The following is a 24735-nucleotide window of genomic DNA, read 5'->3' as shown; positions in this document are numbered from 1 at the left end:
GAAGTTCGATTCATTTTTCTTTTGTTGCCTATGCTTCTGGTGTACTAAGAAATAATCACCAAATCCAATGTCATGAAGCTTTCAACTTATGTTTTCTTCTAAGAGTTTTATAGTTTTAGTGATTTTGTTTAGCTCTTTGATCCATTTTTAGTTAATTTTTGTATATTAATGTAAGATAAGGCTGCACTTCATTCTTTTGCATGTGGATATCCCATTTTCCCAGCACCATTAGTTGAAAAGACTGACCTTTTTCCATTGAATGGTCTTATATGTGAGAGTTAGTTTTGGGATGTCTGTTTTATTTTACCTCTATATGTCTGTCCTTATGCTAGTACCACACTCTTTTGATTGCTGTAGCTTTATAATAAGTTTTGAAATCAGGAAGTGTGAGTCTTCCAGCTTTTCTGTGCCTTTTCAAATCTGTTTCTGATATTAATAATAAAATATTTTAAGGTGCATTCCAAGCAAAGTGTATGTGTTTGTAAACAATATATATCAGGTATGAAGATTTATGCCTGTGACACACACATTTATATTTTAAGCCTAACCTGACCTGAACTACAGACTTGGAGCTGCCAACCTGACATCTCCATCATGCTTCTCAACAATAACATCTCAAAACAGAATTCTTAATCTCCTTTTTGAAATTTGTTTCTTCTGGCTTCCACAGCTTAATGAATAGGATCACACACTTTTTCTCTCTTTCCTTCACCACTGTCCCTCCCTTCCCTTGACATCTGCTTCTTCAGCAAGCTCTCTCTGGTTTTCCTTCAGAACAGAACAGGTCCCAAACATGCCCTTTCATCCTTATTACCCTAGTCCAAGTTATAATCATCAGGTCTCCTCCGACCCCCGACCCCCGACCCAATTGATTATCTTCACAAAAGTCAGGACGTCTGAAATCTTACGTTTAAGACGGTGGTCCAAGTATTCTAGGACAATTTTAAACATTTGAATCAATGCAATAATTAAAGATCCAAATGCTAGGGATCCTGTGTGATATCTGCACAAAGATAAAATGAGAATAAGTTAAAAATTAATACTATTATTTAAAAGGATGCTAATTGAATAATTTTCACAAGGAAAAGGTATCTGCAGAAGGATTAACAACAAAGAGTCTTTTGCACTCTCTTATTCAGATGGATAAAGGTCTCTATAGAGGATTTTATGCCATATATATCTGTCTTACCCTTCATCAGTATAAATGACACCAATAGTCTATCATCATAAAATAGGATGTTTGTATTGCTCAATGGAGACACAGAGCCAAGTTAATCCTTGATCTTTCCTTTGGTGTCCTCCTCTATCTCTTTCTCTCTCTAATAACCTATAGCATTTAGAAGGAAATTGGCTTGGGTAGGGATTGTAAAACTGGCTATGAAACCGGACAAAATGGGCATCCATGAATTTTGATTCGTACCTTTGATTTCATTTGTACCTTGCCACTTGAATTGATGAGCCAAGACTGAATTACAAGCACGCCAAATGTAACTGACAAGATAGGTGTAGGTTTCAACTTGGAACTTACCGTATGGCTCGCCCAAATGCAGTAAAAAGTGGATATCGTGGGATGTCATCAGGTTTTTTCATGGCCCAGTAATAAGTAGCGAATGCACCAGCAAGGGCACACTGACCCAATGCAACGACGAAGTTTATAAGCCAGAGAAAGACAAATAAGTTGTATACATGGAAGGTAGGGATGTATTGATGGTACAAGCTCTTTCCACCATAGAAAGCAAAGTTACACAGAGCCCCAGGGCAAGCTTTGGCAATTTCAGTTGTATTAAAAATCTGCATTCAGAAAAAAGAGCACAAGGACATAATATTAAATGTCACTCCAAGATAACAGCTCCCTGTGTTTTCCTCTTCCTCTTAATTGTGTGTCCTGTTTTTATCCCATTAGCTCCTGCTCTTACTCCTCTATTTGCTGTTATATCACTTTATATAATTCTCTACTGAGCTCTGGAAAGTATCCCATTTTTCATCAAATGCTCATAATCTGCACCCACTATACTTTCACATTTATCAGTGTTGTTGTTGACCATACCTACTTTCTGTGGTCTTGGGTATATGGTAGGACAGGCACACTCAGGAAATACAGTGCTTTCTCTGCATTGTGCCCACTGTTTTCAATACTCTCCTGCTTACCTGGCGCACACTCCCCTTCAGCACATAGTTGTCCCCATCAGTGCATAGGATCTCTGCTTCGGGACAATTCCTACAACACCTACAAAATGAATTACAGCCGAAGTCTATATTGCAGTAAGTAAATGACAGAGTTTCTTGTACTTACCTCTGGGTCACAGGTTTGATTTTCATGTATACAATGCCCCTCTGGAGCTATGACTTTGTACACAGGTACCCCTGATGTCGCCAAGAAACTGAATAGACTCCATTAAGGATAAGCTAGTTGCTGGTAGATTGAAAATAAATGGATAAGAAAATAATACAGACAACTCAAAAGTGCATGAGAAATTAACTTCAAAAATGCCTAATATTTTAATAATATTCATCTATTTTTCAGGCCTAGATTAATGTAATGTGGGCCAGCTGCACAGAGCGGCCCCTTAAAAACAGTAAAATGTATAGGAACTTTCTTGGCTTATTGCTAAGGAGCAATAAGTCTCATGTGGAGACAAAATAAAACAAATCTACAATATGAACTATTTGAGGGGAAATTCAATCAGTAGATTGAAACGTTTTTAGAGCTTGGGAAAAAAAAAATCAGTTACTTCTTAGTACATTCCTCATCTTCCCAAGGATAGAAAACACTGAACACAAACTCCTGGTTCACGAATAGTCATGTGAACCTGAGGTTTAAAGAGGCCAGTTACCAAAGGATACACTGCTGTCACGACCCAGTAGCAAATACAGATTGAGAGCAAAATGAAAGTTAAAGCTGGATAGACTAATGTACTAGGAACGTATCCAATGGCTCTGAAATAAAACAAATAGTTGAAATTCAAAATGATTGTTAAAACTAGAAATAAGATTTACACTGAATTAATCCTAAGAAAACTGGTAATAACCACGGACTCTTTTTTGGTGATCGTTCTGGCATATTCTCAGTTGGTTTTATATTTTTATTTACTTATTTTTAAAAGTAAGTTGAGGCGTTTTTCCGATGCACATGTTAGACTGCTGCCTAAAGTCCCTCAAATTTTCCTCTCTTTGGTTGCTACCATCTGATCCATAAAGATTTGATACATTGTAATCATGACATTTCTTCCTTTTGTTTAGATTCTTAGACTTTTAAAATTGAAGAAGACCTTGAAGATCATGTGTCACACTGTGGGAATGCCCCACTAATTCAGGAATCCCCTATACTTCTTCAGAATGGGTTCACTAGCCTTTGGTGAACACATTGAGTGATGGGTACTTACTTTTACATGACATGGCTTATTCTATTTTCTTATCAAGGTATTAGAAGTTTCTTCCTTATCTGCCTGTTTGCAACTTATATCCTCTAACTTCTGGGGAAGAAATGACCATTTTACCATTTTTTCCACATAGCAACCCTTCAGGTAATTCCTTATTCTTTTTTGTTTGGAATATATAATGTCTATTTGCAGTTAAATGTATTTTTAAATTATAAATTCAAATTATATTTGAAAATATGATTTCTAAAATGCAATTTTGTAAAATATAATTATCAAGGATAATAATTTCTTTGATATTTTCTAATAGGACATGGCTTGTGAAATGTTTGCTATCTGACTGCATTACTTCTAATGACTTCTGTTACATGATCTTTTCAGCATATGACACTGGATTAAACACAATACTGTTTCATATGGTCATTGAGAAATAAGATGAAAATCTTATCACTCCTAATGCATTGATGCTTAGATTATTTTGTATTTGCTACCTTTCTCCCCTCACTATTTAAGCTATCCTGTTTTCTCTTTTCTTCGTACACTGCTGTTAAATGAATTATTGTGTCTCCTTAGGTTTACCCTGTATTCTCACACCTATTTATTTCAGTCCTTATTCCCCCTGAGCAAACTACCAGCCTGTTTCAATTTTACTGGCTCTTTAACACAAACATATATACTCACACAAATGCACATTTAGAAGTGAAACAAGTAGAGCAAGTTACAGTGAACTGTACAATATCATACTACTTAAGAAATAAACACAGAAAATCAGTAGTTTTCAGTGGTTAATGATAGGTTATTGAGGGAAGGAGCGAGAGTTTAACTAACTGCTTGTTAACTATTTAAACCAGTGACTTCAGGTGGCACTATTATAATAAAAATAATAATATGGTAATTTTGTTCAAATAATCCTTAAAGACTGTTAAAAATAATTTGGTTCTTGGTCATTAACAATGTGGTTTCCATCACACTCAATGGAGAGCATGGGTTGTTGGCTTTATAATAATGATTTCCCAGTTACTTCCATGCATTATTAAAAAGTTCACAGTATTATTCTTGAATGACCTTTTGGAATAGTGTGGAAACTATAGGCGTTATTATCTCTTGGCATGAATTTTATGAAACATTTAGTGTTTATTTTGTGACTTTTAAAAAATAAAAATGACTCTTGGTATAAAGTGTTCCTGAATTGTGAGCTTTAGATATGAAATGTATAGTCTGGTGCTCCTAGAATCAGTTGTCCTGTCTATTAGAAAATTACTTCACTCAGACAGAAGTGGCAATAGCATATAATTGACTTTATAGAACTGTGGTGATTTAAAGCTTTGCAAATAATCTCAACCATTAATATGAACATATGATGCAGTATGAAAATAATATAACATGTAATCTAGCTAACTTTTATATAGCACTTTGTCACTTACTTTCACGTGTATCATTCTCCTAACACATATTTGGTGTTCAAAAACTGCTAATACATAGACTGAATAGGTTTTACACTTATTTTGCCCTATGATTATTGAGACTTGGGGATATTAAAGGACATGTTAGTGGTGATCTTTCTAATAAGTGGTAGAGTGTGAACTTGAACAAGTTTGCCTGAATGGAAGATGCTTTCTTTTAAACATCTTGTTGCCCAGGCTGTAGTGCAATGTCACGATCTCAGCTCACCACAACCTCTGCCTCCCGGTTCAAGTGATTCTCTTGCCTCAGCCTCCCAAGTAGCTGGGATTACAGGCATGTGCCACCACACCTGGCTAATTTTGTATCTTTAGTAGAGACGGGGTTTCTCCATGTTGGTCAGGCTGGTCTCAAACTCCCGACCTCAGGTGATCCGCCTGCCTCGGCCTCCCAAAGTGCTGGGATTACAGGCGTGAGCCACCGCGCCCAGCCAAAAGTGATCTTAAAAGGAAAATAGGTGAGATATTTATGGAAGGGACAGTGACTGATTTTACTGACTGATACACTTTAGCCGAGTTTCTACATTAAGGGCCTTACTTGCTTCCTTCCTTCAGCAGGATAATGGCGACTCGGATTCGATTCCTGAGGAAGATCAGCATGAGGATGACAATCACTTCAATGATGCAGAGTATTATCACTTTGAACAGGAAAAAAAAAATCAGTCTGTAATACAAGTAGATACGGAAACAAACCTTCTATGCAAATGCTAGGATTGAACTTTATGATTATTTCTGCCAATTTTGACACCTCATAATCTAAGCAGTGTTATCTCTCCAAAAATGCCAATCTTAGAAATTAACTTTCACAAAATCCTATGAAATCTAGATTAAAGCCTTTACCAAGAGCTTGAACATCTATTTTGGAAAGGATTCATCTCATCCATAAAAGCATTTCACACAATTTGTAGAACTTAGAAAATAGGAATGGAAAAAGGGAAGGGCTGCTTTAGGTAGTTCTATTTTAGATGTTTTCGCCTTTAATTCACTGAGTAAGACAATATACAGAAGACATGTTTTGAGCTGTTCACTTTCCTCATAATGCCTCTTAATTGTCCTTGCTGGCTGGCAGGGCAGGTTCGTGGCTGTCCCATTATTGTGATTCTTCGCACTATGGCCACCATTGATGGAATCAGGGTATAAACTTAACCCAACTTGGCCAATATAAGTATTAGAATTGAAACTAAGGGAACCTAGTTCAGTAAACTTAATTTATTTAGTCTTGAAGTTTATAAATCTTGAATTGTAGGTTATACAAACTGTGTCAAAACCATCTTTATGTGAAACAAGTGAATCTGCAAAGAAAGAATAAAGTGTAGATGTATAAAGCAAGACAGCAAGGAGAGGAAATCTTGGGTTCTTTTGGGCTTTCATTTCCTGACTCCAAGTAAACTTTGAAGTCCAGCTAGCTTTCTGCTTTTTTGAGTTTGACAAGGCACTTCTATATCCTTACAGTAAATACCATCTGCTTTGCTCTCAGCCTGTTCCAGTTTTCTTTTCTCTTCAGCTAGCCTGAATTAGTTTTTTTAAACTTGACGCCAAATACCATCAATTATTATATTTCCTCATTTCTAAGGCATATTCTTAATTAAATAATAACTTTTTAGGAAAAGTAAAGAAACACTTCATTAAATGTTTATTCAATAATTTTAAGATGCATCCTGATTTCAGAAATGTTAAAAAGTAAAAGGTATGGATCTTAAAATCAAGAAAAAGAATCTAAAATTGTAAAAGGAACTTAATGGAAACTTAAATTCCCACTTGTGAAAGAATCCAGTCTCTAACCTCCTTGCTAGATGGCTATTTAGCTCATGCTTGAACAGTTCTGTTGATGGAGAGCTCATTATTTCATTCTATTATTATATTACTAAAATTCTGATACATCACACATCAGTTACTATATCCAAGTAAGTAGAAGTTCACCCAGAGGTATACGAAGATCTTAGTAGTGTATCATCTCACTTCTAAATCTTCCTTTAGTTATACTATGTATTTATGTTTTCATGTACATTTTATTCTCTTAAAACACTAATATGAACCCAAAATTGTGGCGTGTAACCATATTATGCTAAAATTGTTATCTTCTTTGAATGAACCTATAAAGATAATACATATAAGAATCACTTTATATTATGACATTGCACTGTTAAAAACTTGTATATTTAACTTCCACCTTTATAAAATTGCACACTCAAAAATTACATTAGAGAAATATAACTGTCTTTTGAACTTACGTACAGTCATGCACTGCATGACAATGTTTTGGTTAACAATAGACTGCATACACAATGCCAGTCCTGTAAGATTATAATGGAGCTGAAAAATTCCTATTGCCCAGTGGCATCATACTGCAATGCATTACTCATGTGTTTGGAGTGATGTCGGTGTAAACAAACCTGTTGTGCTGACCGTCATATAAAAGTACAGCACATACAAGTATGCATAGCATATAATGCTTGATAATAGCAAGGAATGAGTTTGTTATTGTTTTATGTATTTACTACACAATACTTTTTGTTATTTCAGAGTGCACTCCCACTACTTGCTATAAAAAAGTTATCTTTAAACTAGCTTCAAGTGGGTCTTTCAGGAATATTCCAGAAGAAGGCATTGTTATCATAGGAGATGACAGCTCCATGTTTTTTATTGTCCCCAGAGACCTTCCAGTGGGACAAGATGTGGAGGTGGAAGAAAGTGATATTGATGATCCTGATCTTGTGTAGGTCTAGGATAATGTATATATTTATGTATTTAAATTTTTAGTTTTTGTTTCTAATTTTTTAAATAAAATAAATAGAGACAGGGTCTCACTCTGTTGCCCAGGCTGGTCTTGAACTCCTAGGCTCAAACGATCCTCCCACCTTGGCCTCCCAAAGTGCTATGATTATAAGCATGAGTCACCACGCCTGGTCTGTGCCTCCATTTTTAACAAAATATATTGAAAGTGAAAAAAAAAAAAACACACCTTAAAAATAGAAAAAGCTTTTAGAATGCAAAGAAAGAAAATGTTTTTGTACAGCTGTTTGTATAAGTGTTATTATAAAAGAGTCAAAAATTAAAGCTAAATGTTATAAAAGTCAAAAAGTTAAAAAAATTAAAAATTTATAAAGTAAAAAAGTTATAGTAAGCTAAGGTTAATTATTGAAGAAAGTTTTTAATAAATGTACTGTAGCCTACATGTACAGTGCTTATAAAGTCTACAGTAGTGTACAGTAATGCTCTTCACATTCACTCGCCACTCACTGACACCCAGAACACCTTCCAGATCTGCAAGCTCCATTCATGGTAAACACTCTTTACATGGGTACCATTTAAAAAAATCTTTTATGCCATATCTTTACTGTATCTTTCCTATGTTTAGATATACAAACTTTTGCCATTGTATTATAATTTCCTACAGTATTCAGCAGAGTAACATGCTGTATGGGCTTGTAGACTAGGAGCAATAGGCTATTACATGTAGCCTAAGAGTGTAGTAGGCTATACCATCTAGGTTTGCATAAGTATTCTCTATAATGTTTACACAATGAAAAAAATTGCCTAAAAATACATTTCTCAGAACATATTTCTCTCATTAAGCAACACATGACTATCCTATATCTCCCCTTTTGTTTGAATCAGAGTAAATAATATAAATATATTTGATGCCCTATAGAGTCATCAGTATAACTGTAACTTAACAAAGGGTGAGACTGGCCCCTGGGGGCTAAGAGATATACACGAGTTCATAGTTAACAGCAGAAATGTGAATAGAACCATCTCTGAACACAAAGTAGAACTCATGAAATTACAATTTTGGTATTTATAACTCTGCTTACTTTCAGTGTTTGTGTTAATGAGTGTAATTTCACATATATGCTTTTGTTTTTGGTGCCTAGAATTTTGTCCAAACACAGAGCAAGTAATCAATTAAAGTCTGAAAAGTGAGTTATGAAAGCGGAGGCTTATTTGAGTTTTCAGTATCCCTAGACTTGAAAATTCTAATAAGCTCTGCATTTTCCTAAAGGTACATATCTTTACTTTTCCAATGGCAGATTCTGATCACCTCAATGGCGCTTGTGTGGAAGGGTCTTATGAGACAGCAGGGGGTGGGCACAGAACCTGTAACTAAGATCCATCCAAGAGTAAAACTAGAAGTTTCAATACATAATGGGTGACATTTGTCACTTTAGAAATAATAGACAACAGTAAGTGGGTTGCTGAAGAGATGTGGAATCATTTAAATTCAGCAAAAATGATGAGGGTGCAATTCCCTGATCCTGATGAGGATGCCTGATTTTTGCAGTTAAAAAGTTATAAATGAAACAATTCTATAACGTATTTGGAAAAAAGATGTCAGTGAAGGATAATAGTCTGCATGAGAGCTAGAAATGAGAAGCCAAACAGTAAGAAGTTGGAGTTTGATCGAGTGTTTTTTTTTTGTTTGTTTGTTTTTGTTTTGCTTTTGTTTTTTTTAAGAGAAAAACTAAATGTGTTGGAGAAGGAATCTGGGAGGGACATCTGTGCTGCTCAGCTAGGTCATCAAGGTTGGCATTGTCTGAGGAAAGCATCTCCCACCACTGTCTGAGCCCCTTTGCTAAAATAGCTTCTGATTGGTAATCTTGCTTTCCAGGTGCTCTGATCCCAGGAAGGTAGTGTCCTATATGGAAAATATCTGCACTTTGGTCATCAGGAGACTATCCTAATGATGTAAACAAATATAGGGTGCTTTGGTGACTTAACATGAGCTTGTCCTTGAAAGCCTGAGGATCCTCAAATGAAATGGCAAAGTCAGGTTTTCAAATTGGTGGGAATGGGACCCATGCCTGGAATTATGCTGCCCCACCGAGATATTGCTCCCTTCTGAGGTTCTTTCTGGGCTTCTTACCAGGCTGCCTTGAATGTGTCTCATCTGGCTCTCTAACTTCAAGAATATAAAGATGATTTTTTTTTTTTAAATAACATGTAGTCAGAGATTATTTTGAAAATCTTGATTAAAGAACACGAATCTTACAAGGAGTATTGTAATAACATCATTCTAGGAATATAAGATTAAAACCATCTCTGAAATCATCCTGCTTAAAAAAATTTGTTACATTTAAATAAATAAATTTGTTAATATTAAAAATATTATCCTTAAGAAATTAAAAACCTTGAAGAAACACTTCAAAAATGCAGATTTATTTTCAGATACTTATTACTCATAATTCCTGTAAATGGTTTAAATGTTTTGTTACGAAAAAATGGTTGTTTGTTTTTCCTTTTCCTTTTTCTTTTTTAAAAACAAGTTTGAGGCTGGGCACAGTGGCTCATGCCAGCATGTTAGAAGGCTGAGGTGGGAGGATCACTTGAGCCCAGAGATTCAAGACCAGCCTAGGCAACCTAGGGAGACCCCATCTCTACAAAAAATTAAAAAATTAGCTAGGCATGGTGGCACACGTCTGTGGTCCTAGCTACCTGGGAGGCTGAGGTGGTAGAATTGCTTGAGTTTGGGAGGTCAAGGGTGAAGTTAGCCATGATTGTGCCACTGCACTCCAGCCTGGGTGATAGAGCAAGATCGTATCTCAGAAAATAAAATAAATAAATACATACATAATAAGTTAGAAAAATCAAACATTTATTTCTTTTTAAACATCTTTCTTAGATATCCAGTTTATCCCTCTGAATGTCTACAACTAAACCATTTTAATTTGAAGGCAAATGTCTTGAGGTCCTTGTAAGGAAGTATTTTCTTAGATTATACAATAAATTTTCCTCAATGACTTTTTCACTTACTATAGTTAGAGGATTATAGACACATTACCTTTTATGATACTAGTGATAAATACATTTAACAGGTTATACCAACCCAAGTTTTCCTTTAGACAAAAAGATGTTTTGTCATTATTACAATTTTAATGAAACCAGTTTTTAAAATACTCACTCAATGTGAACCATGTTTGTTGCAGTTCAAAGTACATGCTTATGTTAGTCTGAATCCCGATGTCATAGACAGTTAATACAGAACGTGGGTGTTCCTGAAGATTGGTGTACTGTTGGTAACAGTGCCATATTCCTTGAAAACGAAAGAAAAACAGAATAATATAAAATATGATTTTCTGAAATAGGAGCTATATGTGCTCATCATACATATCTACATGAAACTGATCAGCATGTAATTTCTGCAAAGGCAAGACACATATTTACACAGCAAATATTTTATTTGAATCCAACAGTCTAAATGTGCTACTATGTTTGATATAAATGTTTTCAGTATTTGTCTTGATAATTATGGCAACATCTGGCTTTAAATGTCCTTTTGACTAGAAATGGCCTTCATGTCCATCAGTAGGACATCATGATGTATTTGTTCAGTAGAAAGATGCATCGAAAACTCCCCTTAAGGTTTATACCCAATACTAATTTATTATTATCCACTTATTTATTTATCCTTGCAATTCTATGATTTTTGAGGTTATTTTAATAGATACAACAAGTTTAGTGAACTTAATCATTTTTATTCATAACACTGTCATTCTAAAATTTTGTCTGATACTATTCTCTTCTTCCACTTTCTTTTGTTATTGATTGTTAGTATATTCTTTCCATCCCTTCACTTGCAAATGTTTTACTTCCCTACATATTTTATAACTTTTATAAATAATATATAGCTCCAATTTGTATGTGTATATTTTAATCTGACCTGACAATCTCTGTATTCTAACTGGTGAGTTTAACATATTTATACTTTATATAGTGATATATTTATATTTGTTTCTATGTTCTTAATTTTGCCTTTTGTATTCTACTTTGTGTCTATACTTCTTTTCTTCCAATTCTTGTCTTTTAAAATTGATGATTTTTTGTTTGTTTACTTATATTCCATTTTTCTTCTCTACTGGTTTTGAGCAATTTACTCTATTTTTATAATAAGTTACCTTGAAAATCTGTTCTTTCTTTTTTTTTTTTTTTAATGAGCCTAGAGTCAATATGTTACACAAGGAAATACAAGACCTTAGTTACTCAATAATCAACCACTCTGACTATTTCTCCATAATTTTGTTACGTACATTTTAAATAAATTAGTTAGCATGTAGGTAAAGCTAAACAAATTTTACCTGCATAAAATAATAATTCTAGTGTCCAATGTCTAAAGCAATTATTATTTTATGCAGGCAAAGTTTTTTAGCTTTACCTACATGCTTACTAATTTATTTTCTTTGTTCACTGTCTTTTCTTACATCTCATATATTTCTGTGGAATCATTCTCCTTCTTCTCACTCTCTCTCATAGCTGCATTCAAACCATCAGGAAATACAGCTATTATACAAATAAAAGCATGTATGGCCACCCTCAAGAGTTTCCCTCATTTGGCATATACATTTCTGCAATCATATCGTTACTGGTCTCATTACTTCTACTCCTGCCTCACCACAGTCTATTCTCAACACAGGGACTAGATCTCACCTCTCTGCTACCCAAAGCCCTACATTGCCTCCCTGTTTCATTCAGAGTAAAAGCCTAGGTTTTATAATAATCTGTAAGGCTAGTCCCCTTCATAAATTTTATGACCTCTTCTCCCACTATTTTTTCCTTTACTCAGTATACCCATCCACACCAGGCTCCCAGCCATTTCTTCAACACACTCTTATCTTATAGGGCCTTTGCTCTAGTTGCACCCACTATCTGGAACTTTTCCTTCATCTTGACTGTCTAACTCCATTGCTTCCAAGTGTTTTCTTATTTTCCCCAAAAAACCCCTCCTACTAATACTGCTGTTTTCACTCCTTGCCCTACCATGGCACTCTCAATCTCCCCTTACCTGCTCTACCTTTTCTTTTTTCCATAGCAATAACTACCTTCTAATACATATATTACTTAGGCTATGAGCATCATGAGAGTAAGAACCATTGTTCCTTTACTGTTGTACATCAAGAGTCTAAAATAGTGTCTGTACACAGCAGCTGTTCAATTGATATTTGTTGAATAAACAGAATAATGTATGACTAGATATGGATTTATCTTCCTTTACTCTCCTTAGTATAATGAGGGCTTCCTATATCTATGGATCCATGGTTTCATCAGTTCTGGCAAATTCTCAGCCAAGAGCTTTCAAATATAGTTGATATATGTTAGGCCCTTCTCAACCTATTTTCTATTTCTTTGAACCACACAATCATATTTTTGTCCCCTTGTCACATTCTGCTATATTTTTGATAATTACTTCAGATTCATATTTCAGTTCATTAATTCTCTATTTTGCTGTTTAGCTTATCAATTTGTTTTTAAATTTAACATTTTTATTTTGAAAAGTTCTATATGACTCATCTTCATGTATGCCTGGACATTTTTGTTGATTTTTATTTTTGTTGTCCAAGCTTTGAATAAATGATACTCCATGTCCATGAATGAATGAATTCACTTTTTTTTTTCTTTTTTTTCTGAGACAGAGTCTCACTCTGTCACCCAGGCTGGAGTGCAGCAGCACAGTCTCAGCTTACTGCAACCTCCACCTCCTGAGTTCAAGCGATTCTTGTGCCTCAGTCTCCCAAGTAGCTGGGACTACAGGTGTGTGCCACCATGCCCAGCTAATTTTTGTATTTTGTAAGTAGAGACGGGGTTTCACCATGTTGGCCAGGATGGCCTCGATCTCTTGACCTCATGATCCACCTGCCTCAGCTTCCCAAAGTGCTGGGATTACAGGTGTGAGCCACTGCGTCCGGCTGTGATTCTATCTTCAATTCTTTAAACATTTCATGCATGGTTATTTCATGTTCTATATCTTTCTTTCTTTCTTTTTTTCTTTTGAGACAGAGTCTTATTCTGTTGCCCAGGCTGGAGTGCAGTGGCATGATCTTGGTTCACTGCAACCTCCTCCTCCCAGGTTCAAGCAATTCTTCCACCTCAGTCTCCCAAGTAGCTGGGACTACAGGTGTGCACCACCATGCCCGACTAATTTTTATACTTTTAGTAGAGACAGGTTTTCACCATGTTAGCCAGGCTTGTCTCCCACTCCTCACCTCAAGTGATTGGCCCCCTCGGCCTCCCACAGTGCTGGGATTATAGGAGTGAGCCACCGCACCTGGCTACATGTTCTATATCTATTAATTCCCATATCTAAATTCTTGGAGACCTCAATCTCATGTTCACAGTATCCACTGATTTTCACACAGAACTGTTTTCTTGCAGGTCAGGTAGTCTCGGACTTTGTTGATCTGAATCTGTGAAAACCTGGTGACGTTAATTGAGGAAACTTTCATCTAGAGGAGATTTACATTTGTTTATTTTGGCAGTCAAAGGGTACTTACAAACTGGGGTCACTTTAGACATTTCTAGGATCCCAGGCTTACTCCAGGAGTTTCAGGTGTGATCCCCTGTTCTGCTGCCAACTCAAGTCTAAGTCTCCTGATCCCAGCACTGCTATGGGTTACCCAGTGTTTCACCTGTGCTTCCTGCTTGGTTCCCCACTTTGATTTTAGCTCATGAGTTATTTTTTTCTTTTGGAGGAGATTTCCTTTATTTCCTAAAGTTTATCAAAACAATGTATTATATAAAACAATACAGTGCAATACTCTTTTTAATGTCATGATTTCATGGCAAGAAGGCCCTTCAGACAATTTAGTTTCCTCCTATGTGAAAGTCTAGACAATATTTTCCAATTTCTCTTTCTTTGCTTTCTCTCTCTTGTCCTAGATTTTTTAAAATTATGATCTCTGGTCTTCAAGTCCTCTTTCCTCAATAATATTCCTGAATAACAACAATATCAGCAACAACAAAAATAGACACTATTTATTGAACATTTACTATATGCTAGGAAAATCTAAGTACTTTATAAGCATTATTTTGTTTAGTAGCCACAGATTCCTGTTATATGATTGAGAAACCTTTGAATTAAAGAAACTATGCTTGCAGAGGATCATACAGTTCATATGTGATGAATGTGGGATTGTGCCTTTTTCATACCTTAAATACATGCTCATAACCAAAGTGTTTTATGTCTTCTCCTGTATACCTCTTAACCTGTTCTGGCCAATGAGAATTGTTCCATTGCTGTTCATAAACATCTGCCCACAAGTAGTCTGGCTTTTTCTCTGCTCAGTATGACACATTCACATTGTTATTTGCTCTAGTAAATGGGCTGCTCTCAGTAGGAAATTTCAGTAGAAAAAATTGGTTCCTCATGATATGTAGAAAGTCAATTGTCCAGGATAGTAGCAGAGGTCAGTTACATATAGTCTTATTTTCTGACACTCCTCAACCTAACTGGATATTTCCTCCCTCAATAAATACCATCAACCTTACTTCCCACACCATTAATTTTTGGGTTAGTACTATCTAGGGAGTCAATAGGGAGCAGAAATTGGTTGTTTTACCTGCACTTTTTATATGTTGACCATCTTTCTCCTTTTTGCCATTGTCAAAATTGCACTACAGCCAATCTCAGATTTTTCTTGCTGCTTAAGACATCAGTTAAGTCAATAGCAGACTTTACTGCCCTTTCCTTCCTGATGACAATACAAGAGTGATTGAATCACAAGCCCAGACTCTCCAGTGGCAAAGGGCAGAGATTGTTTTAAGCTCCAAGCAGGAACACAAAAACAAGACATTTAAACAACTTTTTTTTTTTTTTTTTTTTTTTTTTTGCAGTTTCTGATTAGAGGATGGAAGTTCTTGTGTTCCTCAACCAGACTGATCTGCCTCTTATTTGTTACCTGGCTGTGTTCAACAAGAAGCCCAGGTGGGATTCAAGAGGAGCCGTACAGCAGGAGCAGATAGGGAACACCTGAGAAGACCAAATGATTTACTAAAAACTCATTGGAGATAATGAGGAGGGTAATAACAATAACCCAACGCATACTGATTGTCCGCTGTGTTCCAGGTACTGCTCTGAGAGCTTTATATTCATTGTCTCATTTAATCCTTAAGATCCTCTGAGATGACGATACCATTATTGTGCTGATGTTATAGATGAGAATACAGGGTCTTTTAACCACCAACAGACTTCCCAAGTTACCCAGTTGTATGTTATGGAGCTGGATTAGAACACAGGCTAACTACACAACCTGCAGATTCAACTGCATTCTTATATATGTATAGCTCTTCTTCATTGAATGACAGAAATAAGAGATTGTTATTAGACCAAATGGTGCCATAGGGGAAATCATTCTTTTAAATAGAAACATCTCAAACAGTCATATAATATATAGGCTCATACCTTTTTTAGAAGAGTGAAAGGAAGCTGCCACAGGTGGTGTATACTGTTCCACGTGAGACACTTTAATTCATATATAGAGCTCACATTATACCTGATATGTATTGTTTTGGGGAGATCAAGTTTGTGATTAGATTTCAACTTTGATTTTAAAAATTGTATTTGTATAAGTTTGTGAGGTACACATGTAATTGTGTTATATGGGTATGCTGCATAGTGGCTTTTAGTGTATTCATCACCTGAATGACATGCATTGTATCCATTAAATAATTTTTCATTATCCACACCCTTCCAGTCCTCAACCCTTCCACGTTCCCGTTGTCTATTACTCCACACTCTACATCCATATGTACTCATTATTTATCTCCTGCACATCATTTAGCTCCCACAGACAGTACTGTCCTTCTCCATACAATAGTGTAATTCAGAATACTTGCCTCTAGAGGGCAATGCTTCATTGTGGAGTACCAATTATTAACCGGTGTGACATAACCTGGATTAAACGTACCAAGTTGAAAGAGAAAAATAGATCACACTTCTGTAACTTTGCAGACCTGGCCTTTGATCGGATAGAAACGTTAAAAAAAATAAAAGAAGTTGTCTGAAATGTTTTTCATTAATCTAAAAGGATTTCTTTTTACCTCCTTCTTAGTATCCATGAGGCAGAAGACTAAAGGCTGGTAGGAAAAAGAGTAAAATGTTCTGACAGCATTTTTTTCCCCAAAGATACAGGAAGAAAAAGTTAGAGACAATATATGAAAAATGAAATATTTTTTTCTAAGTTTAAAGCTTTCTTGAGGGTAAAGAATAATTAGATCCACTGAAAACAAATGCTTTCTGGTAATTGATAACAGCAATTGAAAATAAAAGGATTATTCTGATATTTGGCAATTTGAAGAGGCGCGATACCTACCATAACCGATAATTCCAATGACACCAATCATGAAGACCCAGAAGAGGCATCCAGCTATGAACCTCAGAAGTATCAAAAATATCCAACTAAGGACCATGGCGATCATCAGGCCACTAGAAAAAACCCACAACAAACGCAGTGGTCAAGTGTGCTAAACATAACATATTACAAACATCAAGACAAAACTTTTTTTCTATTCAAAATTATTCTCAAATTCTTTTACTTTACCTGGCTATAGAAACATTAATAATATTAAAAAGCATAAACAATGATTTCCATTAAGACTTTCATATGAAAGAATAGGACCATCAGAGACTTTATACAGAACTCATCTTTTTGTACCTGGGTAAACTGAAGTCTAGTATCAGTCATTGTTCAAGGAAAAATACAATTTCTCCAACCTACAATTTTGATTTGTTAGTGATGGTTGCCATGTCTTATTTTTTCCCTTCCTACCTACCTACTAGGTCATAAATTGTAAAATATATTCATGATGAATTTGTTCTGTTCCATTTGCTTAGTGACTGGTGTAATATGGCTATCTAGAAGTAAGAGAATCATTTTGGGGCAGGAAGATAAGAAAAATAACTGGCCATCCCCGGAGCCCATGATGCTGTAGTCATTATCACTATGGTCCAATTATCTCTAGGAGTTTGTGATGCCTTACATCATGCAGACATCTATTCCAGGTCCCCAGTGATCTGTGGGCCCTTATTTGGAATTGTGATAAGGCTTCTGCGTCTCCAGGGAGATGTGACTTTATCAAGCAATTAGCAGCATGACTATTTTCTGTCAGTTTTAATTTCTTCTAAGAGCTTGACTGAACTACTAGAGAAGCTTCTTTTCCTCCCATATACCCACATTAAGGTCACATTGGAGTCTTCTGATGTAATTTCCTCAAAGAGAATTCATTAAGATCAGAAAGTTGGCTGACTCTTCTATTAAGAATTGATATGTCTGGTGCTATCTGTAAGTTTCCAAACATAGCAACAGACAGAGCATGGTATATTTATTAGGTTATTGTCTCAAGTGTTATCTTTTTATTATAAAAAATCTCAATAATTACTGTTACTGGATAGATGGCAACACAGTATTGAAGTATCAAGGTCTTGCAAAGCCTATGCTTTTAACTTTAGAAGTCATTCCCTCTTAAAATAATGGATACTTTAATGCTTAAACATTCAATATGGTTGAAAGATTATTCCATGGCATAGCCTAAAGGCAGTATTCAGAAATGTCAGAGGAAACAAAACAAAAAATAAAGCTGTTTATTCTATGTGTTTTAAATTTGTACATAAAAATTATAACCAAATACACTAGATACAAGTATATCAATACTTTATATTTATATTTATATTTATAAAAATAAGCAAGAGCAGAAGAATTGAAAATAAAGGGAGATGTTCATGTTTTACTCTTATGAGTGGTGCCTGGGTAGAGAGGGTTTCAGTGTGTGTTTTGGGGGTGAGGTAGGCAAGATAATCTATCATAATGTACACTTGTTCAGGTAGGTATGAAAAAGCCAAATGAAGAAGAAGCATGTAAATTATCTAGTGACATTTGCGTCTGACAATAGGGGAATCAATTTAAATACTGTCAAGAATAGACTGCAATCTCTGCTGGATATAGATCCTAGCATACTAAAATTAATTACTGTAATTGTTTAGGACAAAGCATCAAAATGAGTAAAGTCTCATAATACGATCTAATTTTACAGCTCTAAACACCACACACTAGTATCTCACACAAAATACAACTTAGACTTTATTATGCATCATATAGTTACATGCATCTATCTTGCTCCACTAGTGTTTTTATTACTGTTTCCTGAACCACATTTTTTTTGTGCGTCTACTATACGTTCAAGGACTCATATAGAAGTTAGGAATACAAAGATGAGTTAGACATAGTTACCATTGTAAGTTCATACTTTATCAGAGGGAAAGGGCCAGGTAAATAAAACACAGAAGGGTAGGTGCTATATGGAAGATGAGTATGTGTATTTATAGGTGTGTAAACACACACATGTACACACAACGATGGATATGAGGAACACATAGGAAGAAGTAAGTAATTACATCTGGGGAAGATAATAAAGGTTATAAATGATACTAAAGCTGATTTTTAAAAATGAGGTGCAGTTGCCCAGGACTCAATACCAGGAAAGGAAACAGAATGTGGAAATTTACGGGATTTGATAGTCTAGGGAGGGGCATGTTATTTGATATATTTAGATTATAGTGTTAACCAAGAAACATGGGTGGAGATGAATCTGAGAAACTAAGTTGGGCTAGGTTTTAAAGGGCCTTAGAAGTAACTGAAAAAGTTTTAATTTTAGTCTTTGACCATTAGGGAACCATGGAAGCTTTTAAGCACTAGAGGATGACAAAAGAGCCAGACAGTAATGACAGTCTTAAATGGGTCACACATTTACCCATTCCAGTGCAGTGACTACATTTCCTTAACTTTTCTAGGAATGCAACTCTTATGCCTGAAAATGTTACATCTCCCCCTCCTCGTTGTCTGTACATCTATATTTATGGATCACATATGTAGCTATGTAGCTTCTCATAACTACAATGACTTCTGGTTATGATGAATACCAATCATTATGTGAAAGGGATGTGTTAAAAATAGGAACTACCCTTTTGAAGTCAAGGGAGGGACAAATGAGAAAAAAGAATCTGAGAAACCATCCTGCACCCACAGTAGCATGTGATGAGAAGCACACGAATATTACAGATACGGAAGTCCTGCAGATATTGCTCCATGTGACTTGAAGTACATGTTCATCAGTACTTTTATTAGTACTTTAGTGAATACAATGAAAATTTACATTCTGCCGACACTGGGCATATTTCCAAATATATTTTCCCTGACTCACCTCATCTGAAAAATAAAATGGCAGGAACTGACATCTGAGTGAAATTTGTTATGCCATCAATACATTTATTTTATTCATGAATAAAAATGGAAAATTTGAAGAAAGAGTTCTGCAAAGATAAAGTCAGAATGGGGCTGCAGAAGAAACATCTATGTGTTTTCACTTACATGAGAATCCAATACCAAGTTGTTGCATAGTCTTCAAACACTTTCAATCCAAGTGACTTTGCATCAAGAAGTTTATTGATACCACTGCATTGAAAGAAGTAAAAAAAATCAATTATTTTTTGATGACCACTACACAGAAATGTTCTTTTTATGATAAAAGGGATTCTACAAGGTGCTGTTCAAAGCATGTTTTCAGAAACCATCTATCAGTAGTGACTCTTTTCCTAGCCACAATAATACATAAAATGTCACTTCAGTAAACCTGCAAAGGTAGCTATAGCTGCACACAGAGAGAACATGGTTTTCAAGAATGGTGAACAAATCCTTTTCCACTGTATGCAACATTCCTTCAATATTGCAGAAACCTCACTGTAAGAAATGAACTTAAATGATAAGATTAGCTTTTAACTTGAAAAACCCATAGTCAAGAATGAACATCATCCTTAATTCCCCTTCCTAATCCTGACAGTAAGGCATGATGGAACACATACTAGAAATTTCACAATCATCAGTGTCCAATTTGATGAATTATCAAAGTGAACATATTTATGTAACTACAACATTGTCAAGCCCTTCTTCATGTGCCCCAGTTGCAACACTTCTCCCTTCCTCAAAGTAACCACTATTCTGACTTTTGTGATAATAATTTCCTAAGTTTTCTTTTTCATTTTACTAATTATATATGCATCACAGGGAGATAAGTTTAACTCTGCTTGTTTTTGACTTTTATATCAATGGAATCATATTTGTATTATTATTTTGAGATTTCTTTTACACCAATTTATATTTCTGAAAATCGTGCATGCTGCTATTGTATTCTAAATCTGCAGGAACTAACTATACTAATTATACTGCTAAACTCTTTTAAGATAAATTTTTAGAATATCTTTATTTTTTATCTATAATTCAACAACTGAGCAAAGCAATGATATACTGTGTACATTTATGTTTGTGCACATATGTGTATTCATGCACACAGGGAAATATATTTTCTAGTAACATGGAGCACCATGTGTGTACAACTGAGGGATGTGGGGAATTTACTGCATTATACTTAGTACATAGAAATTTGATATGCCACCAATACATTTCTTTATGTCACACTTCTATACCTGTTGATAATGAAAGATTTAACCATTTTGAAAAGCATCATTATTCTTTCTTTCTTTTCTTTTCTTTTTTTAAAAAATCCCAGCTAGTCAGGAGACTGGGGAAGGAGAATTGCTTGAACCCAGAAGGTGGAGGTTGCAGTGAGTCAAGATATGGACCCACTGGTCTCCAGCCTGGGAGACAGAAAAAAGCATCATTATTCTTTCTAAATGATTCTGGGTTCTCCCTTACATGCTCTTCTTAATGAATATGTATCAAGCTCTTTAATTCACAGTAACGTGTATATTTCATATATACATATATTTATGTATATGTATATTTATTTATATAGATATTTCATATATATATATATATAGTGACTTTTTACTATAACCCTTAACCTGATAGGAGCTTTAGTCTTGAGTGCAATAACAAAATGCATCAAACTGAAAATTAGAATGTAAACACACATACTTCGCAGCATCCCTGAGTTCTATAACACTTCTTGTCCCTCCATTTCCATCTTGAAACACGATCTGACTTCCTATTGTTAAAGTGCCATTTTTGGTAGAGAAGTCAGGGAAGCATCTCTGGAGAACTGTAAAAATAAATTAAAATTATTATAATCATTTTTCTACTTCTTTCATGATGTCCTCCCTTTCTTAAGCTTTCTGTTGTATATAATCAAATTCTTGCTAGGCATGCAAATTTCTCAATATAGATAGCTCATTGCCTGTTACTTGATGATACGATTTTCTAATGGTCCTAAGACTAGAAAGCAAATATGATCACACTCTGAAACTACACTCTAAACTTGATTATTTTACACATGGTATATTCATCAAGTAGTCATAAATAAAATGCACATCAAAGATTTTAAAAGAGTAATGATGCATATAATTCATGGCAGCACATTTTAGTAGAAAGGCCACATTAACTTGTATGACTGGATGAGTTTAGTTTTATTATTAAAAATATATATTAGGAACTACTTGAGTAAAACTTTGAAAATTGGGGATCAGCGAATAATACCTTGGGAAATAAGACCCAACTCAAACTTTAGGCTACTAAAATAACTAAATTTTTGTTTGTGAATTCTTAACAATTTGTCTCCCAGCTTTTTCATTTACAACAGTTTTTTAGTGGAGCTGAAAATGGAAATTCTGAAGCTATCAAAAGAGGCCTACACTTTGTAGACTAGTATGATTTCTAAGAAAAGTAAAATCACTGTTCAATCTTCTATGTTATTTTAATTAGAGTCTTTGCCTCTTTACAAATTTATTTCTAAAAATATTTTAAAACCCCAATTTTAAAGGAAGAAGTAAGGAAAATCAGAAATGGATCATTTTCATATATTTTTTCTTATAAGAAGCATCACTGATTTGCATAGGTCATATGTAGTTTAAACCTGAAAATACTAAAGCAGTTGAGCTGGGGAAAGAAGAAACAGATCTCTTTAAAGCCTTTCCCGACTTCCCTGGCTTAAAAGGAATTTTCTTGTCTGCTCACCTCTAGCTTCTGCTGCACTTAGGACATGGCTGATTCCTTTACCTGCCCCACCTTTCTACTTCTCTTCCCTTCCTTTCTGTGGCAAATTTGACACAGTAGCCTTTACCAGCTGCTTCTATGCCCTCAGTTTAATCATAGTTTTGGCCCCACTACTTCGTGGAAATTATCCTCCCAGTGATCCCAGTGACCTCTGAATTGTCAAAACCTCCAGATATGTTTTAGTCTTCATCCTGCTTAGACCTGTTACCTAGCACAGGGCTTGGCACACAGTAGAAATAAGTCAATATTTGCTGAGGAATGAGTTAACTTTTTCAAGCCTTTGACATGGTAGATACTCCTTGGCATATTGAAACTCTCTTTTCTTGGCTTACATGGTCAGGTTCTCTCTCCTGTCCTCCCATATTTCTGTGCACTCTTTCCCTTTCTACTTCTTAAATACAAGTGTTCCTATCTAGAGGTTCCCTTAACCTTGTTTCATGTATTTTTTTCTGGATAATCTCATCCAATCTGTTAGTTTTCTTTACTAAATATGTTCATTACATATTTGGAAAGTGGATAAAATATTTTAAAAATATAGAACTATACATAGTCCTTCCACCTACAGTGAACTATATTAACATTTTGGGGAATTTCTTTCCAGTCTTTCTTCTACAATAAATATTTTTTGAGAGTCAAAATCATACAGGACATGCAGTATTTTCCCTTCTTTGTTTCTTTGTTTTAATCTTACTTATTTCCTTTTGTGAACTCTTTAATGAACAAATTTTATTATCTGCATACTATTTCATTGAGTGCTATTTAATCTTATATTAGGAGGAACACAAGTTGATTGCAACATTTAATGTCTTTCTCACTAGACTATGAGGGACTATGCCTTATTCATTTTTGTATCCCCAGTGTACACTTTATCTTGTGTGACTTAGCCAAACTGTACTTGTAAGGGCAGGGACTATGTCTTATACTTTTATACCTATTATATCTTTTGTTACTAATGATTTATTTTTATCCTTTTGCATAAAAATTTACAACATTGATTTTGGGTGTGGACATTTGTTGCTGAGAGCTTCCTGGTAAGTGCTGTTGCCATGGGACCTACATCTTTGCTTCAAGGTCTTTTATGACCCAGCGAAGAGTGATGGAAGTGATGGACATGTTTGGTGGTAGCTACTTCAGTGGGTATTTGACTATCTACTCAAACTAATGACTAATGCCCTTCCTCCATTTTAAGAGAAATATATACATTGTAGGAAAGTGAATAAATAGAAAAAAAAAGAAGAGAGAAATTTCCCATGGTTTTGCCAGTCCCAAAACGACTACTTAATGTTTTGGTATATTTCTTTCCAATCTTTTTCTTTGAAGAGGTTTTTTTGTTGTTGTTTATTTGTTTGTCTTAATTTATGCATGTTTATCATTATAAGGCTTGTAACAGTTTGAATTTTATTTAACATTATAACATACACATGCATGTTATTCCAATAGTTATATTTAATAATTATAAAATATTTCATTTAGTGAATATATTATAATTTAAGTATTCTCTTGGTCTTGGATAGTAGAGTATTTCTTTCTTTTTTCTTTTTTTTTTTTTTGACACTTTAAATGTGATGGACAATTTAATGTAAAGCTTTTTTTGTAATTAGGATTATATCCATAAGAAAGAAAACTCAGTGATTATTTCGTTTTGTTCATTTCCTTTTTATTTTTTTAGAGACAGCGTTTCACTCTGTTGCCAAGGGTATGTACAGTGGTACAATCATAGCTAACTACAGGCTTCAACTCCTGGGCTCAAGTGATTCTCCCGCCTTGACCTCCCGAGTAACTGGGACTACAAGTGCACATTGCCCTGTCTCACTAATTTATTTTTAAAATTTTTGTAGAGACAGGGTTTCACTATGTTGCTGAGGTTGGTCTCAAACTCAAGCAATCCTCCCACCGTGGCCTCCCAAAGTGCTGGGATTACAGGCATGAGCCCCTATGCCTGGCCTCATTTTGTCCAGAGTATTACTTTAAATACAGTTTATAATTTTAAACAAATAAAATATTGACTAATTCCAAATATATATAAATGTTTCAAGTGATAAAAACATGTATATGTCCTCCCCCTACTCCTCAGGCAATTTCTGAACAAAGTTTTCAGCTAAAATCAGGAGTGGTTGTATATGAGCGTAT

General features: G+C 35.0%; 1 protein-coding gene across 12 annotated transcripts in view; it reads right to left on the bottom strand.

Moving 5' to 3' along the window:
• SLC44A5 (solute carrier family 44 member 5) overlaps positions 1 to 24735 on the bottom strand; it is a 550857-nt gene that overhangs the window by 18344 nt on the left and 507778 nt on the right. For 10 of the 12 annotated variants that reach the window (XM_038001850.2, XM_073007201.1, XM_038001855.2 and 7 more), the window contains 9 exons: positions 21532 to 21655; positions 19969 to 20052; positions 16918 to 17030; positions 10737 to 10868; positions 5376 to 5475; positions 2845 to 2937; positions 2294 to 2381; positions 1529 to 1791; positions 909 to 1003 (listed from right to left, as the gene is read on the bottom strand). In XM_038001850.2, the coding sequence (XP_037857778.2) occupies positions 909 to 1003; positions 1529 to 1791; positions 2294 to 2381; positions 2845 to 2937; positions 5376 to 5475; positions 10737 to 10868; positions 16918 to 17030; positions 19969 to 20052; positions 21532 to 21655 (1092 nt within the window). Of the gene's footprint in view, positions 1 to 908; positions 1004 to 1528; positions 1792 to 2148; positions 2228 to 2293; positions 2382 to 2844; positions 2938 to 5375; positions 5476 to 10736; positions 10869 to 16917; positions 17031 to 19968; positions 20053 to 21531; positions 21656 to 24735 lie in introns of all 12 variants that reach the window. The other 2 variants (XM_073007202.1, XM_073007200.1) reach the window with 2 other exon arrangements.

Source organism: Chlorocebus sabaeus, chromosome 20 (genome assembly GCF_047675955.1).
Source record: "Chlorocebus sabaeus isolate Y175 chromosome 20, mChlSab1.0.hap1, whole genome shotgun sequence".
Classification (NCBI taxonomy): Eukaryota; Metazoa; Chordata; class Mammalia; order Primates; family Cercopithecidae; genus Chlorocebus; species Chlorocebus sabaeus.
This window is presented reverse-complemented; position numbering and strand designations above follow the sequence as displayed.